The 19,856-nt window shown below is 32.2% G+C and overlaps 1 protein-coding gene across 1 annotated transcript in view; it reads left to right on the forward strand.

The window, feature by feature from the left end:
- The window catches only part of LOC114325882 (low-density lipoprotein receptor-related protein 4), a 205,281-nt gene that overhangs the window by 26,359 nt on the left and 159,066 nt on the right, over positions 1 to 19,856 (forward strand). The window contains exon 2 of the mRNA XM_028274017.2: positions 3,000 to 3,172. Coding sequence (XP_028129818.1) covers positions 3,100 to 3,172 — 73 coding nt within the window. The 5' untranslated portion in view covers positions 3,000 to 3,099. The remainder of the gene's footprint in view (positions 1 to 2,999; positions 3,173 to 19,856) is intronic.

Raw genomic sequence — 19,856 nt, forward strand, 5'->3', positions numbered from 1 at the left:
TTGGAGGATAACTTTCACTTTGGATGTCTGGGTTTGGGTCTAACTATACCATACTAATAGTATTTATCGAGAATTTCTGATCCACGCCCTGAAAAAGTTTAAAATTTCAACTCAACTCATTGATATAGTAAAAGAAACACTTAAAGTACAAAGCAAAATTCGAATTCAAAACGCACTAACAGATACAATCCATGTTAGAATGGACCTACGACAGGGAGATGCCCTATCCTGTATTCTATTCAACATCACATTAGAAAAAATAATTAGAAAGTCAAAAGTCAACACCAGAGGATTAATAATAACAAAAAGTGTACAAATATTGGCATTTGCAGATGATGTTGATATCATAGCTAGAAGCAAAAGAGAAATGATAGAAGCATTTAATGCTATAGAAAGAGCGGCACAAAACAGTGGAATAAATATTAATGAAATAAAAACCAAATACATGAAGGCCAGCAAATCGACAGGCCAAAGAAACCTACAGAATCTGACAATAGGAGACTATAACATCGAAAGCGTAATTTTTTTTACATATCTAGGTTCACTAGTTACCGCAGATAACAATGTCAGCGAAGAAGTTAAGAGAAGAATACATAGTCAGTAAAATGGACTAATTAAACATCTAAGATCTAACAACATAACGAGAAAAACCAAATGCAAAATATACAAAACCCTGATAAAACCGGTCCTTATATATGGATGAGGGACATGGACACTGTCGAAAAGCGATGATAACTTATTAGGTACGTTTGAACGAAAAATCCTCAGACACAATATATAAGGGGGTGAAAGAAAATGACGTATGGCGCAGAAGATATAATTTTGAACTATACGCAGCATACAACGAACCCGACGTCATAACATCCGTAAAGATCGGACGTCTGCGCTGGATGGGCCATGTTGAACGGATGTTGAAGACCGAAACACCAAAACAAATAATAAGGCAAACACCAGTAGGGAGAAGCTCAAAGGGAAGACCCAAACTTAGATACATGGAACAAGTGGAACAAGATCTGAAAACACTTGAGATTACCCACTGGAAGAACAAAGCAAGGAACAGAACAAAATGGCGGAAAATCCTAGAACAAGCCAGGACTCAAAAAGGGTTGTCAAGCTACTGATGATGATGATGACCCGTTTAATAGAATACTTTTTCAGTTCTGTGCAAAGCTTCGATAAATATTCTTTTAGAGTGGAGGCTGAAAATTAGATCATCACTCTACGCATGATTTTCACATATTCGGTGTATGCACCTTCAACGCTGAGGTTTGCAGTCTGATTCCAGTAACGGTTTCTAGTATTTGCATCATCTTGACGTGCTGTACTCGATCAAACGCTTTCTTGTAATTAACCAGACATGCGTTTACGTCGCAATTGACGTCTCTGCATCTCTGGAAAAAGACTTGTATTGAGAACAAAGCCTCTCTCGTAAAAACAGCATTTATGAACACGAACTGGTTGGGGGAAATTTGACTTTCACATAGTTTGTAAATTCTTCTATGGATACTCTTTAGGGACAATTTTAGGAGATGACTCATCAGGATTATCGTACGGTATTCTTCACATTTTTTGGCTCCTGGTTTTTTGGAAGTGCAATAAACTCAGACTTCAGCCATTGTGTTGGTATTTCTGCAAAGTTGAATATATTTATGTTGTTGAGTATCTTTGTGATTATCGCTAATTGAATCGTTGTCCATTAGTCTGAGTAGTTTTGCATGTATATTGTCGGGACCTGCTACTTTGCCGTCCTTTAGCTGTGTTATTGCAGAATAAACTTCAATAAACTGTAATAACATTAGACCTGGTGTTTTATGACATACTCTATCTCCATACCTATATATATATATATATATATATATATATATATATATATATATATATATATATATATATATATAGGTATATATATATATATATATATATATATATATATATATATATATATATATATATATATATATATAGTTTTGTAAGTTGCTTCCTAATTCTAGGGGAGCAAAGTATGCTAAATGTGCAGTCACTCGAGCGCTTAGGAGGCCTATTATGTTGCTAAGAGTAGGTCTTAAAACCAAAAAAAGTTAAGTAAAGTTTTCCATTTTAGTATGGACTTTCCGTTTTTAATTTAATTTTCCATTTCTAACAATCGTTATTTTTTAGATTCTAGCGCCATCTATCCATAATTCGAAAAAATGTCTCGAATAAAAGTTATTTATATTTACGTAAAAAATCCAAATTTGCAATAAAAAATGGGGCTAATGGGGCTCCCATTTAAGATTTTAAAGTAACCCCCCACCCACCTCCGTGGGGGTTCGTGTTTGGTGCCATTCGATAGATTTTTCACAAATATTGAATACGTGTATTTTTCACTTTTTCAATCTGATGTTCATTTCTCGAAATATCGCGGGATTAGCATTTAAAATATTAAATTTACCCCCCACCCCTCTCCGTGGAAGTCGTGTTTGGTATCATTCGATACATTTTTAAAAAATATTGAGTACGTATTTTTTGGTTTTTCAATCTGTCATTCATTTCGCGAAATATTCGCTTTTTTCTTGTGAAACTTTGGACTCACCCATTTTCTTACGCCCCGCTCAAATCGTCAGATTCTTGAAATATACACTGTTTTGCATGTACTTAACTTACCTTATCTTAATCTGACGATTTCGAGTTTTTCTAAGGATAGATTTTTTTTCGCCCCCCCCCCTTAACGAACTCCCCTGCATTAAGAGTCAATATATGGTAGAGGTACATTTTCAGGGTAGAAGGTTTCTCCCCATGTAATAATCTGACGCGCTCGAGTAACTACAAAAATCTTGGCTTGGGCTCCCCTGCCATAAATTTTTAATATACTTTTCATCACTTTTTCATAACATAGATAATTCTTTCATACATGCTTCTTACTAAACGTTTCAACAGTTTCACAAAATAGCAGTTATGTACATATATCATGATTTTAAAATTATTCCGATTTGTGCTTTTATATTTTACTTTTGTTGTAGAGTTAATTCATCCCAAGGCCTACGCAACAAATGCCCGGATATAAGAGAAGATACTGAAGAAAGGGGTGGGCCACCCCTTCTTCAACAATATTCATAAACCATGTTGTACTTTAGAGATATATCGTTCCTAGATATTTGTACCTATTTGCTACTGATTTTGATTGTTGGATTTGGTAAGTTATTTTTGATATCTTTGTGATAAAGTGATAAATATTTTCATTTTGAATTTATTATTAAAGTACTCACTGATTCTATATTAATATTGTATTCTACTTAATAAACAAAATGAAATTAATAAAATATATAAACTACTAGTAAATATCATTACAGCATTACTTTATTTGAAATCATAATTTTCTTAGCTTCACAAAGGTTATAGAAGTCATCCTCGTGGGTCTCTTTATTTGTTATGATTATTATGGTATAAAAGTATTATTAACTCTTGCTTTCTCTTTCTCCTTTATTGTTCCTTCTAATCGTGTCGAAGCTACCATCATTTTTCTTTTTTAACACTCAATTTCTTGATTTTCTATATATTTCTTTTTTCATTTAGAATTTACATTAAATTTGAGTACGTTTAAGATTTTCATGAAGATTAAACAAAAAAGATTGTCGAATATTAAATATGTATATAAACTATTATGAATAATAAAATATATAAATTTGATTAAACAAATTAACATTAGCGATCCTTATTAGTTTAAAAAAGTGTAATAAATAAATAAAATTAGAAGTAACTATTTTTAATGGAAATAAGCCACAGTTTTTCCAAAAAAATGATTTTATTAACGTTTCGAAGCCCAGTAGTATTTTGTATTTTGACAACGAAACCCGATTTGGGCTTCGAAACGTTAATAAAATCATTTATTTGGTAAAATTGGGGCTTATTCCCATTAAAAATAGTTGATTATAAAAATGCCACAAGGAAATAGCTTCAGAACAACATTAAAATTATAAGTGTTTTCACATAAATCTAAATATTAAAATAAAGTAGAAATTTTTTAATAGCGTATACAGTATACATATATTAATAACTCAGCTAGTCGAAATCATATTATAGTGTAATTTTGCTGTTTTGAGTAAATGTTTGGCTACCATTGCCTTAGTCATGTGGCATAGTAAAGTCGACTTCATTGTCTTTACAAAGAGATGCTTATTGAAGTAGGACAATTTGATTATACTAAAGTAAAGTATAATAACTATTTATGATATAAGTGTTAAAAGTACAATTTTAAGGCACGCTTGTGAAAGTTTGCAGAATGAGCGAAGCAAATTCTGCAATTCACATGAGTGCCTTAAAAATGTACTTTTTAACACGTATACCATACAATATTTTTTCTAAAAACGTCTTATACATCAACAATTATAATTTATTCATTCTCAATTACAGGACAATATCTACAATAGTTATTTATGAAACAGTTCGTGAAGTATGCTTTTTGCGAACGCACGCGATGTTTAGAGCACGAGCGACAGCGGAGCGAGTGCTATACATCGCGTAAGTTCGCAAAAAGTACTTCACGCACAGTTTCATACAATATTTTATCTACGATAAACAAATAAAAAAACTGTAACTCTTCGTCACTGGAATTCATTTCTATTCTACAATTTTTAGAACTTTGACATTTAAAAATTCTAACTTCTTTCAAACCACAAAACTGTCAAAACTTTTGTTGTAATTTATTGCTCACATTTGTCATCACCATGACAATGCGAAAGTTAACAGGTTGACTGCCAGGCGGTCGTATACGACCGACATTTCAATAAGTAGGTATAGTCCTGTCGCCAGGGGGGGTACAACGGCCACCTTTATTCAGATGGACTTACATAACTTTTTTTTATGTATTTTGACCCGTAGAACACGAATTTTTTGGGTAACAGTTGATCCGGATGTCGATAAGATTGTTATAAACAAAGAACTTGAGGAATTGCATAACAGCGATTTCTCGCAAAACAAAACATTTTTTTTGTATTTTTTGGGTCATTCTAAGCAAAAAAGATACTTACAAGTTTTTTCGTAGGATGCACAGTTCTCGAGATAAACGCGGTTGAACTTAAAAAAAATTGAAAAATTGCAATTTTTGAACCCGAATAACTTTTTATTAAAAAAGAAAATAGCAATTCTGCTTATCGCATTGGAAAGTTCAAGTCAAATTATATCGGTTTTGAATATTTGCATTGCTAAAAATTTATTTTTTTTATTGTTAATCAAAGCTATAAACACATAGTGTTTGAGTGATGTTTTCAATGAAATCCCATTTAAAATCGAACGAGTAGGTAGAGTAGGTCCAAGTGCAAGCGAGGCTATTTCTACGTAGCATGCGTTAAAACGCATGTATTTTCACGGGAAACACTATGTGTTTATAGCTTGGTTTAACCATAAAACAATAATTTTTTAGCAATGCAAGTAATCAAAACCGATATAATTTGGCTTGAACTTTCAAATACGGTAAGCAGAATTGCTATTTTCTGTTTTAATCAAAAGTTACTCGGGTTCAAAAATTGCAATTTTTCGATTTTTTGAAAGTTCAACCGCGTTTATCTCGAAAACTGTGCATCCTACGAAAAAACTTGTAAGAACATTATTTGCTTGGAATGACCCAAAAAATACAAAAATATTTTTTGTTTTGCGAGAAATCGCTGTTATGCAATTCCTCAAGTTCTTTGTTTATAACAATCTTATCGACATCCGGATCAACTGTTACCCAAAAAATTCGTGTTCTACGGGTCAAAATACATAAAAAAAATTTGAGTAAGTCCATCTGAATTAAGGAGGCCGTTGTACCCCACCTGGCGACAGGACTAGTAGGGCGGTTGTATACGACAGTTTTGATACGGTCAGAGGTTGTGTAGAGAAGCGGAGTTATTGCAGTATTCGACCGCTGTGACATACAATCATCGCATATAGATATCAGTTTTCATGTTGGCAAAATAGAAGAGATTGACTTTTGACATGAATTTCTTTATTTTGCGTAAAAAATATAATATTCATTCCAAACTAAATAATACAGTCGAACCCGCCTATTGGAATGGCCTTCGTGCCAATCAAAAGTATTCTTATAACAGGGATATTCTAATAACCGATCATTGGTGGCTAGTAGAAACGTTCCGGGACCCCAAATTTCTATTCCTTAAAGCGGGATATTCCTTTAACAGGTATTCTAATAAGCGGGTTCGACTGTATAAAAGTAATATAAAAGAGGCAATAATTGCCTCTTAAAAACTACCAAATTTCATTTGCATATCTCAAATAGTGTTAGAGCAATAAATAAATCGTCAGTTTGTAAGAAAAAATTCAACATCCCGTATCTCGGAAACAAATCATTTGCGCACATATGTTTATAAAGCAAACGGTCATTACTTTTTCATGCAGAATTACCCCTTAAAGTTTGTGGCACTTATTTAGAAACACCCTGTAATGATGAATAGCATTGCTAGATGTTAAAGTACTTAACTTTTTTATTATCCAACATAGGCGAATTAGTCGAAAAGCAAAATGTTAAGAAAGCCTAAGGCTACAGTCGAGTTTTAATTTCAATATTTTATATAAGCTAGAATTTTCCACAGGTTGTTCCAAACTTTGAGGAAAAACCACACTATCATTCTTACACCCGATATACAATGACACTTACCTCTTTAGCAATAATATTATTACATGAATATTCTTGAAAAACAAAGCTATAATATACTAAAAAAATCACTCAAATCGGACAACAGGTTTAGGAAATACGAGACATCAAAAATGTCCCATTTTTAAGGTGGTGCGTTTTGATGCTTAGTGTAAATGAGAGAGTATAGATAAAACTACTCGTATTAAAAAAATTGGCGAAGGAGCCAGGATATTTGGAAATATTCAATTCAAATTTTTATAATTAAAAACAAATATGACGGGTTAATGTTAGTACCGTAGTAAAAATTAGATAAAGAAACATAATAGATTGAGAAATACTGTAGAAAGTATTGAGTAGTTATGAGAAAGAAAAATATGTTTCAAAAATCAGGGATAGGACTCAAAAAGCAAAATAGACAAGCTGGAACATTATACTTAAGTAGGTACATATCAGAATATGCAAAATGTATTAACCAACAGAACTTTAAGGATTACCTTAAAAGCACGTTTATAACGTTTGTTATGTTTTTATAGGGTCGGCGTAGCTACGCGGTAGTGTGCTTGGCTCGCATGCCGGTGGTACGGAGTTCAAATCCTACCGCCGGCAAGAACAACTAGATATTTTTAAATGTCTATAGGCCCCAGGTCGACTCAGCCTGAATAAAATTGGGTAAAACCAGGGGTAATAATAGGCGGTTGAAGCGTAGCACTGGCCCTGTTACCTTCCTTGTATACCGTAGGCCCTAGATATAGCAGACTACCCTGCTATACTCTTAAAGTCACAGCGGCATAAAACGGGAGACTATTATTATATGTTTTTATAGTAGGGTATAACTAGATTTATTCTTCTATATGATCCACATAATGTTCAGAAAAAAGTCACACCATTTTGACCGTCGGGTTTGGTAGGGGGGGGGGAGAGGGGGAGAAATCGGTAAATTAGTAGTTTTTTAACATTTTCGTCAATAAATTTTTCTAAAATTATGCGGTTTAGCATGAACAACCTTCTATACAAAAATGTTCTACATTTAATTTGAAATAAAAAAGGCGATATGCATAATTCTTCTAAAATGAACGGTTCCAAAGTTACAGAGGTAGAATAGTATAATTGGTCCAAAAAAAGGGCTAATCCAAACCTCCAAAGTAAAAGTTTTCCTCCAACACCAAATTGTTCTATATGATCCACATATTGTTCAGTAAAAAGTTACACCATTTTGAGCGTCCGGTTTGGGGGGGAGATGGGGAAGAAGTCGGTAAGTTAGTTGTTTTTTTAAGTTTTTCGTCAATATTTCTAAAATTGTGCTTTAGCGTAAGCAATGTTTTATACAAAAATGTTCTACATAAAATTTAAAACAAAAAAGATCCTACACATAATTATTATAAAATCAACGGTTCCAGAGTTACGGAGGGTGAAATGTGGAGGTTTTCGATACTTTTTATATTTTTTGGACAATTTATAATATTATTACTGATGAAAGAAATTTTCTTTAGGATTGTGTTTTGTAAATAAAATTTGCTATTTCAGTGGCTGATGGTATGTTAGTGATAATCCCTTGAAGTAACGTCAACCGCACCACCCAAAATCGTCATCAATTGCCCAAAAAATATAAAAAGTATCGAAAACCTCCACTTTCCACCCTCCGTAACTCTGGAACCGTTGATTTTATAACAATTATATATAGCACCTTCTTTGTTTCAAAGTTTATGTAGAACATTTTTGTATAGAACATTGTTTACGCTAAAGCACAGTTTCAGAAATATTGACGAAAAACGTAAAAAAACTACTAATTTACCGACTTCTCCCCCATCTCCCCCAAATCAGACGCTCAAAATGGTGCAACTTTTTACTGAACAATACGTGGACCAGATAGAACAATGTGGTGTTGGAGGAAAACTTTTACTTTGGATGTCTGGGTTAGGCCTTTTTTGGACCAATTATACTATACTACCTCCGTAACTTTGGAACCATTTATTTCAGAAGGATTATGCATAGGGCCTTTTTTTATTTCAAATTTAATGTAGAACATTTTTGTATAGATGGTTGTTCATGATCAACTGCAAAATTTTAGAACTATTGACGAAAAACGTAAAAAACTACGAATTTACCGATTTCTTCCCCCTCTCCCCCCAAACCCGACTCTCAAAATGGTGTGACTTTTTTCTGAACATTATGTGGACCTTATAGAACAATTTGGTGTTAAAGGATAACTTTCACTTTGGATGTCTGGGTTATGTCATCTTTTGGATCAATTGTATCATACTATTAGAATTCTATTCAAAGTGTAATAAAAGCATGGACTCCTTCTGAAACAATTTGTAAAGTATTTGTGGCTTTCGGAAAGTTGACTTACCGTAGAATGTTAAAGGTGAAACATGATGAGAAATCTGAAATATGAACTTGGATGTAATTATTCAGACATAAAAGAAGGGACACATGATCGACGAAGAACATCCTGGCTCAAAAACCTCAGTCTCCTGGCTGACAAGTAACAACGGAAGAAGATATAAAAAATAGGCTAGGACAAATAAGAGACTGCATACGAAATTTGAACCTGGTACTGTGGGATAAGAGCATCAGCATAAAAATAAAGAGAAGAATATATAACACTATGACAAGAAGTCTCCTCACTTATGGGTGTAAAAATTGGACAATAAATAAGAATATCAAAAACAAAATAAGAGTAACAGAGATGGAATTCCTAAGAGAAGCTGTAGAATGTAGAGTAACAAGAAGAGATAGAATATAACATAGAGATTAAGAAAATAATGGAAATGAACTCAGATATTACATACTACATCGAACAGAAGAGATTAACCTGGTACGGACAAGTCAGAAGAGCAAACCAAAATTGTTGGATAAATAAAATAACAGATTGGAGCCCTATAAGAAGAAGGAAGAGAGGCAGATCCCGAAGATCTTTCAGATATGAAGTGGACGAAGCAATGGAAAGAAGAAATCTGCAGGAAGGAGACCGGCAAACAGAAAGAACTGAAAATAACTGTCGAGTGAAGGATATTATAAAACTGTGGAAATCCTTAGTATGTACAGACTGGGTAATTTCTTAATGTTGGTATGCGCCTTTAATGAGAGCAACAAAGAGACATGTATTTATTATAAATTTAAAACGGGTTAGAAGATATGGGCCGACAGAACTAGAAAGGGGCACCAAACCATTTCGTTTCGTAGGTATATATATTTTTGTCAGAACAGTGTTGCCAAATTAGAAAATTAACAAAAGAAAATAACAAAGTAGAAAAAATTAAAATATTTAAAGGCAAAGTTTTCAACCTAATAGAAACATAAATAATATTGAAAAATATTAAAAATATTACTAAAAGAATTTTTAATTGAAATTTTATTTGTCCATTTCCATGGTAACACCTCCATGGCTTCTAAAAATTGCAAGCAAGATGGATGCTGAAGCGAAGAAGACAAGCGGGAATTCAAAAACTTACAATTCACGACCCCGTCTGTTCAGCTGGTAAATTCCAACGGAAAATGGACCTAGTTACTCAAAGGAGTAAAGACCAATATCAAAATAAAATAAAAATTCCTTGAATAACTAGGTCCATTTTTCGTTGGAATGCACCAACTGAACAGACGGGGTCAAGAGGAGCCAATATACAGACAAGCGGCACATAGACAACATTCTGAACAACGATTTTGTTCTCGATAACGATTCTGAACAAAAGACAACAGTGCATAGGTTTTGAAGATGACTTGATATTTCTGGCACGTTCAAGACTAGAACTTCGAAAAATGTTCAAATAATTTGAGGAAGAAGCTAGAAAATTTGGCCCGAACATAAACCAAGAAAAAACCAAGTACCTAGGTAGAAATGAGTTGGGAAAATGCAGAAGAAAATAAATGGATCACTCTAAGGACGAATTATAGAGAGAATAAATTTGAGACGGTAACTAAATTTGAGCATTTTGGAGTCATACTTACAGAAAGAGGAAACGAAGAGAGAGAAATATATAAACGGTTCTTGAAAGATGGCCAAGCAGTAGGATTATTAAACACATTGTTGAAGGAAAAAAAACGTGTCCAGGACAGCCAAGATTCGAATTAATGAAACAATAGTGAGAGAAACGGTGATGTATGTATGTAAAGCTTGGACAATGAATCAGAAAGAAGAAAAAAGCTAGAGATTTGGGAGAGGAAAATCTTGAAAAAGCTTTTGATGGTATAAAGGACGCTAACTGAGAATGGCGGAGAAGAACAAACCAGGAGCTAATGGAGATGTATAAGAGATCTAAAATAACACAGGAAATCAGGGCGCAGAAAATTAGATGGTTGGGACATGTTTCACGAATGCCACAAGAAAGAAACGTTCTAAAAGTTTTGTTAGCAATAATACCAGGGAAGAAAAGAAGAGGGAGACAACGAAGGAAGTTGTTTGATGCTGTCCGGACTGTCATAGAAGAAACAAATACAAGAGACTGGAGAGAACAAGTGAAGGACCAGAAAAGTGTAAGAATTTAGTCAAGACTTCGAAGCCAAGGGTTTCTATGACCTGTGGTGCTGTTATATACATATGTAATATTTATATTATTGATAAGAGAATTGATTAACCTTTAAAATGGGCTAGCATACACCCCTATTCTCATTTAAAAAAACCATCGATTACATCATCACGCCCATATGGATAACGTCACTGGTATGATGTATATGTACAGGGTGAGGCAAATAAAGGGCATATTAGAAATATCTCGGGGTTTTGAAGGATGATCTATTAAATGAAAATATTTTCATCTCTTATACCGGTTATCTCCGGTTATACCGGAAGTTGCTTATAACTTCGGTTTTTTTAATGGGACACCCTGTATATTTTTACATTTTTAAATTCTCTTTGATGTCTTCTTTCTTAAAATATCAGGTTTTGTAATATTTTACAGGGTATTTTAAAAGATAATTACGTTTTTTTATTAATTTCGTAGCAAAATTAACACCCTGTAGAATTGTAATAGTTTGACATCTAAAACTCTACTTACGTTCAAATGATTTTTAATATACTCTACTATTGTTAAGAATCATTAGTATAGCTAAATTTTTAATTTTAGTATACAGGGTTGGTCGAAACTCGGAATGAGTATTTTCTGAGTTTTCTTAAATGGAACACCCTGTATTTTAGTATTGCAATGAAATGATATTTTATGGTACTTTTTTATTTCTTAAGCATTCCCTACACCTAACTGCTTTAATTTGTGCTTAATTTTTAATCGCACCAACAATCTTAACTACGTAGGCATTTTGATATCTAAACCAATATTGGTAATTTTAAGGACCAGTCTGGATTAATATGTATTTATTTCTGAAAAATTATTTGGGATTGAGTATTTTCACGGCCAACCTAATAAAATTTTACGTATTTTTTGTTGCAATTAATGTTTAGCTTGAATCACCAATAACTCACAAATTAAAGCAGTTAGGTATAGGGAATGCTTAAGAAACAAAAAAGGAATCTTTACATTACATTTCACTGCAATACAAAAATACAGGGTGTTCTATTTAAGAAAACTCAGAAAATACTCATTCCGAGTTTCGACCAACCCTGTATACTAAAATTAAAAATTTAGCTATAATAATGATTCTTAACAATAGTAGAGTATATTAAAAATCATTTGAACGTAACTAGAGTTTTAGATGTCAAACTACTACAATTCTACAGGGTGTGAATATTGCTACGAAATTAATAAAAAAACGTAATTATCTTTTAAAATACCCTGTATAATATTACAAAACCTCATATTTTAAGAAAGAAGATATCGAAGAGAATTCAAAAATGTAAAAATATACAGGGTGTCCCATTTAAAAAAATGAAGTTATAAGCAACTTCCGGTATAAGCGGAAGTTGCAAAGAGATGAAAATATTTTCATTTAATAGATCATCCTTCAAAACCCTTTATTCCAATTTTCATGATTCTGTTGCCTTTAGTTCTCGAGATATTTCTAATAGGCCAGTTATCTGCCTCACCCTATATATGTTGTCAAAAAATCACAATTTAAAAATAAAGCTTGACATGTTTCGTGATTTGTCTCTAAAGTCGCCTATTCTCGAGAGATTTGAATTTATTCCATAATTTTGCCCCTCATACATTTATATGACAATCATGAGGAATACTTATGTTTCCTCTAATTACTCTTATTCGTGTTTTAACTTCCGTTTAAGAATAGTGTCCTGCAAAATATATAATTGTGTAGATGAGAGTTGAGATGCAGCCCGTTCCAGATTTACATTTAGATTGCCGAAGGTCTAGCACCGTAAACATGGCAGATAGAACACTGGTTTAATGACGAGGACTACAAAAGAATTCTAGAGCAGAGGAATAACGCAAAAATGGAAAATGTAGAAACAAAACAGCAAAAGTAAGGATCTTTATAAAAACAAAAGCTAAACGAAGAAAGAAACGATTATGCAGGCAAAAAAAGAGAAAACTACTGGAAAAACAACTAGAAACAATAGAAGAAAACTATGTCCAAAAGCAATTTGAACTTTTTATCAAGGAGTAAAAAAAAACACGAGTGACACAAAATAAACGCACAATGTTTTGCAGAAATAAGGATGGTCTGTTACTGGGAGCCAAGACAGAAAAACTAAACAGATAGGCATAGTTAATATTTTGAAGAATTATTAAACGATAAAGGCCAAACGGAAACCGAAATACAACAAAAAATACAAGAAACAGAACCATAACAAACACAAAAACCGACAGAAACAAAGATAATAGCAGTAATAAAAGACATAAAAAGTAATGAAAGCACCGGAGAACGCGAAGTGCCAGCAGATATACTAAAGATAGGAGGAAATATACTGCAGCAAAAAATAGCTCGATTTATAAAGAAACTCTGGGAAAGCGAAAAAATTCCGGAGTAATTGAACACAACACTCATCTGCCCAATTCAGAAGAAGTGTGATAAAACTATCTGTGAAAATTACAGAGGAATCGCACTGTTATAGAAGTGGTAGGTATATAAAATATAGCCAACAATTATAAGAACCAGAATAAAAGCCTATGAATCAGAGAAAATGGGAGATACTCTGGGCTAATTAGCAAAATTCATGGAAAAGTTATTTACCAGCAATTTTATTGCTGGAATCGAATTATAAGATCCTATATATTAATAATATAGGTATGCAAAGTCCGCAGATAGTGTGCTACTTTTTTTATAAACAAAATGGCGCCCGAAAATCGTGTTTCTTTCAATTTTTGCTCTATAACTCCGAAGATTTTAACTTTACAACAAAAACACCCAAATAAAAATTCACCACAATTAAATTCTGCATAGAGATATGTTTTCCACGATTTGCTCCGACGAAAATTTTCCTCGGAAAATGCGGGTTTTCCTAACAAAAACTATAATTTTCAAATAAAGTTTTAGGTAAGTAATTATTTATTAATCAATAATTAAATAACTTAGTGACATCAAAGATTTCTTGGTATAGACTGTAATTCCAGAAGCCGGTGAAAATTAAACGAATATTTTAGCAACAATTCAATTGTTAATTAACAATTTACGATCGCAATAATAACTAAAATAATCATGATACATTGATCAAACTTATAAATATTATAAAGATGAGATGCTTGTTTAAGAGGAAACAGTAGCGATCAACAGGTAGCGAAAACGCGTTCCAAGATTGCGGCTGTAATTTTGAATATTTTTTCGAGATATTTGGCACACGTATTCGTAATATAATAAAGAATGGCGGTACAGAGCCCAATTTGAAAAATATATTAAGGTGTGGAAATTACTCTGTAATTAAATACAATATTAAAAAAACGAGCCTGTACCGCCATTAAGAAGAACAAAAAAATACACTTTCTTCAAATAAAATTTTTTATCCGATCCCTAGATTTTGTGTCATTTTGGAACTACTAATGAAATAAAAAATTTTATTAGTTCCAAAATGACACAAAATCTAGGCATCGGATAAAAAAGTTTATTTGAAGAAAGTGTATTTTTTTGTTCTTCTTAATGGCGGTACAGGCTCGTTTTTTTAATATTGTATTTAATTACAGCGTAATTCCCACATATTAATATATTTTTCAAATTGGGCTCTGTACCGCCATTCTTTATTATATAAGGTGATACAGTAGCGATCAACAGATAGCGAAAACGCGTTCCAAGATTGCGGCTGTAATTTTGAATATTTTTTCGAGATATTGGGCACACGTATTCGTAATATAATAAAGAATGGCGGTACAGAGCCCAATTTGAAAAATATATTAATATGTGGAAATTACGCTGTAATTAAATACAATATTAAAAAAACGAGCCTGTACCGCCATTAAGAAGAACAAAAAAATACACTTTCTTCAAATAAACTTTTTTATCCGATGCCTAGATTTTGTGTCATTTTGGAACTAATAAAATTTTTTATTTCATTAGTAGTTCCAAAATGACACAAAATCTAGGGATCGGATAAAAAAGTTTATTTGAAGAAAGTGTATTTTTTTGTTCTTCTTAATGGCGGTACAGGCTCGTTTTTTTAATATTGTCTTTAATTACAGAGTAATTTCCACATCTTAATATATTTTTCAAATTGGGCTCTGTACCGCCATTCTTTGGCTATATTTTATCGACAAAATATAAATTTTCCTTTTTTTTACATAATCTTTAAATTTTGAAAAAAAAAATAGTTATAATACGTTGGTCTAATTAGTAAAGTACAAAGAAAGGTTATTTACCAGCAATTTTATTGCTTTAATCGAATTATACGATTTTATATATTATTAATATAGGTATGCAAATTCCACAGATAGTGTGCTACTTTTTTTATAAACAAAATGGCGCCGACAAATCGTATTTTTTTCAATTATTGCTCTATAACTCCGAAGATTTTAACTTTACACCAAAAATATTCAAATAAAAATTCACCCCAATTTAATTCTACATAGAGGCATGTTTTTCCCGATTTGCTCCGACGAAAATTTTCCTCGGAAAATGTGGGTTTTCCCAACAAAATCTCGAATTTTCAAATAAATTTTTTGGGCCGTAATTATTTATAAATAATTATATAGCTTGGTGAAATAAAAGCTTTCTTGGTATAGATTATAAATTCAGAAGTCGGTTAAAATAAAACGAATATTTTAGCAACAATTCAATTGTTAATTAACAATTTACAGTCGCAATAACAACCAAAACTATCATGCGACATTGATCAAACTTAGAAAGATTATAAAGGTGTGATGCCTATTTAATATTTTGTCGACAAAATATAAATTTTTCATTTTTTTGCATAATCTTTAAATGTTTAAAAAAAATTTGTTATAAACAAATTAACATTTCTTAGAAATTGTTTATTATATTCTAATTTTAAAAAATACTTAAAATGCGTATTTCATAGGTCTTGAAAATGAATGCTTTAAAAAAATTTTCCAACCATTTGCAAAAAAGTTAGGAAACAGTAAAATAAATACACGATATCTCCATTGTTTATAATTTGTTTTAATTGTTTCAAAGCTTAAAAGTGAGTCTATGGTACAATCTAATTACTCACAAAGAATGTCAAAAATTAGTGCAATGGTTATTTTTTAATCAAAGATTAAAAATACTTTTTTTGTAATTTTTAGCGCGAAAGTAGGCTTGATACAGAGCCGGAGATAAAATGTTAACTCGAAGCGACTGACACGCTTAAACTCGCGCGAGTTGTGTATGTGGGCGGGTAGCTACGGTACTGTATTATTCTACTTTCGCGCGTGTAAATTACAAAAAAATATATTTATAATCTTTAATCAAAATATAACCATTAAGCTGATAATCGATATTGTTTTATAAATAATTAGCTTGTACTTTAAACTCACTTCTACGCTTTGAAAGAATTAAAAAAAATTATTAACACCGTAGTAATCGTATGTTTACTTTGCTGTTTCATAACTTTTTTGCAAATAGTTGAAAAAAAGTTTTAATGCATTCATTTTCAAGATATTTGTAATGCGCATTTTAGCTATTTTTTAAAATTATAATATAATAAAAACTTTCTGAGTAACGTTAATTTGTTTATAACTATCTTTTTTTAAACATTTAAAGATTACGCAAAAAAAAATAAAAAATTTATATTTTGCCGACAAAATGTTAAATAGGCATCTCATCTTTATAAGATTTCAAAGTTTGATCAGTGTATCGTAATTATTTTGGTTATTATTGCGACCGTAAATTATTAATTAACAATTGAATTGTTGCTAAAATATTCGTTTAATTTGCATCAGTTTCTGGAACTATAATCTAAACCAAGAAGGCTTTTAAGTCACCAAATTATTTAATTATTGGTAAATAATTACTTATCTAAAACTTTATTTGAAAATTAAAGATTTTGTTGGGAAAACCCGCATTGTCCGAGGAAAATTTTCGTCGGAGCAGATCGGGAAAAACACGTCTCTATGCAGAATTTAATCACGGTGAATTTTTATTTGAGTGTTTTTGTTGTAAAGTTAAAATCTTTGGAGTTCTAGAGCAATAATTGAAAAAAACACGATTTGCGGGCGCCATTTGGTTTATAAAAAAAGTAGCACACTATCTGAGGACTTTGCATACCTATATTATTAATATATAGGATCTTATAATTCGATTCCAGCAATAAAATTGCTGGTAAATAACTTTTCCCAAAAATGGCCTATTCTCCGATAATCAGCCCAGACTAAGAATACCAGGTACAGGGAAAAGCAAAAACCGATCAAATTTTTATGCTAAAAGTACTACAAAACAATCTTCTTCTTGATGTGCCTCTCCTTGACGAAAGTTGGCGATCATCATGGCAATCTTCACTTTGTCTGCAGCAACGCGGAAAAGCTGGACAGATGTTGTGTTGAACCAGGTTCTTAGGTTCTTTAACCAGGATGTTCTTTTTCTTCCTGGACCTCGCTTTCCAAATATTTTTCCTTGCAGGATGGCTTGTAGGAGGGCATATCTGGATTCATTTCGCATAATGTGTCCAAAGTATTCCAAATTTCGAGACAAAACAATAGTTATGTACAAAATCTAGACTTACATAAATGCTCTTTATCGATTTGAAAAAGGCTTACGACTCACTATACGAAGTAATGAGATCACTAATAATATAAGACAAACTAATACGATTAGTTAAAATGACGCTAACCAATGCAGTCAATAAAGTCATGATAGAAGGAAGTCTGTCAACTCAGTTTAACGTTAATAGAGGATTAAAACAAGGAGAACCCCCTGTCAACAGACTCATTCAACCTAGTGCTAGAAAAGATAATAAGAGGAGTGAATATACTGACAAGCGGGACGATTCTGAACAAAAGAAAACAGTGCATGGGTTTTGCAGGTGACTTGCTATTTCTGACGCGTTCAAGAATAGAACTTCGAAACATGTTTAGAAAATTTGAAAAAGCTTGAAAATATGGCCTGACTGTAAACTATGAAAAAACCAAGTATATGGAAATAAGAGTGGCAAAGAAAATAATTGTATCACTCTAGGGTCAAATGACAGAGAGTATACATTTGAGAAGATAACTGAATTTGAGTACCTTGGAGTAACAGTTACAAAAAGAGAAGACAAAGAGAGAGAAATAGATAAACGGTTGTTGAAAGGTAGTAAAGCAGTAGGATCATTAAACGCACTGTTACAGGTAAACAAACGGGTCCAAAGTAGCCGAGGTTCAAACTAATGAAACAATAGTATTGAACGTATGTGAAACTTGGACAATGAATGAAATAGAAGAAAAAAAGCTAGAGATTTGGGAGAGGAAAATCTTGAAAAAAGCTTTTGGTGGTATAAAGAAGGCTAACGGAGAATGGCGCAGAAAAACAAACCAGAAGCTAATGGAGATGTATAAGAGATCTAAAATAACACAGGAAATCAGCGTACAGAAAGTTAGATGGTTGGGACATGTTTCACGAACGCCACAAGAAAGAAACGCCCTAAGAGTTTTGTTAGCAAAAAAACAAGGGAAGAAAAGAAGAGGGAGACCACAAAGGAAGTTGTTTGATGCCGTCCGGACTGACATAGAAGAAACAAATACAAGAGACTGGAGAGAACAAGTGAAGGACTAGAAAAAATGTAAGAGTTTAGTCAAGATTATCGAAGACAAGAGAGGGAGAACCAGTCCCCAATACCTACGGAAACTGGACCACCTATACTAGTGGCAGAAATAAGAGCAGCCATAATATTGTAACAAAAATAAGAAAACTTCTGTTGGAGTGAAAGTAAAAAGCAAGATATAGGTACTCCAACAGAAGTAAGGAAAAAAAAATGAAGAACTACTTTCTACTAGGTAGTTGAAAGTAGTAAAATGAAAATGAAGGGGCTTCAGCGTTGAAGCCGAAGTAAGAAACAAAAAAAAAATACTACTTTGCAGTAGTACTGAAGAAAGGGGGATTAGAAGGGATAATAAGTAGACGTGGGAAGAGACAGAGGCAAACTGAATAGAGTTGGCTAGCTATAGATGCAAGAGAGCAACTTGACACTCAAGGATGGATACGGCTCATTTGCATGCCTGTCGAAGAACAGTAGCTCTATGTCGATAGTAATGATGACTAAAAGGTGAAATAATAAAATAAGAATAAGGTACTGAAAAGGAATGAAGATGAATAATTTCTAAAGACGAACAAAATAAATAAAACTAACCAATCATGGGCGCCATGAAAATGATCTTCGATCATTTTCCCAGGTATCTTACACTGTTGTCAGATAGTAAATATATTAAATCTGTAATAATGAACATAAAGGAGTAATAAAATAATTGATATACAAAATAAGTAAATATTTATTAAAATTAACTACCAGATTTTTAACAATCTCTGAGTTACACAAAGTGCATATCATGTGACTCTAAAATGACATAAGTTATACAAAAAGTTATATTTGAGATAACTACAATAATGTTATCTATTACAAAATTATATAAATACCTCTTACATATAGGGTACAACTAACATGAGTCTTCTACCAAATGGTTATAGTACGCCTGCTACGTACAACTAAATGAAACTGACAAAGATGAAAATAATGCAAATAAATATATGTAAATAGGCATGAGCCTAACTAAGGGAAAATACTAAATGAATTAAGCAAAGTGAGATATACAATGAATAAAAGTTATAGAAATGAAGTTAAGATAAATACCGAAACGATGACCAAAATTACCCAAGCAAATGCAATAAAATAAAGTAACGACGAATTAACCGAACAAATGAAATAAAGCGAATAAATAAGAAAATATTTGGGAAGCAAGCAAGTAATATTACAAAAAATAAATATCAAACCAATAATAAAATA

This window comes from Diabrotica virgifera, chromosome 1 (genome assembly GCF_917563875.1).
Source record: "Diabrotica virgifera virgifera chromosome 1, PGI_DIABVI_V3a".
NCBI lineage: Eukaryota > Metazoa > Arthropoda > Insecta > Coleoptera > Chrysomelidae > Diabrotica > Diabrotica virgifera.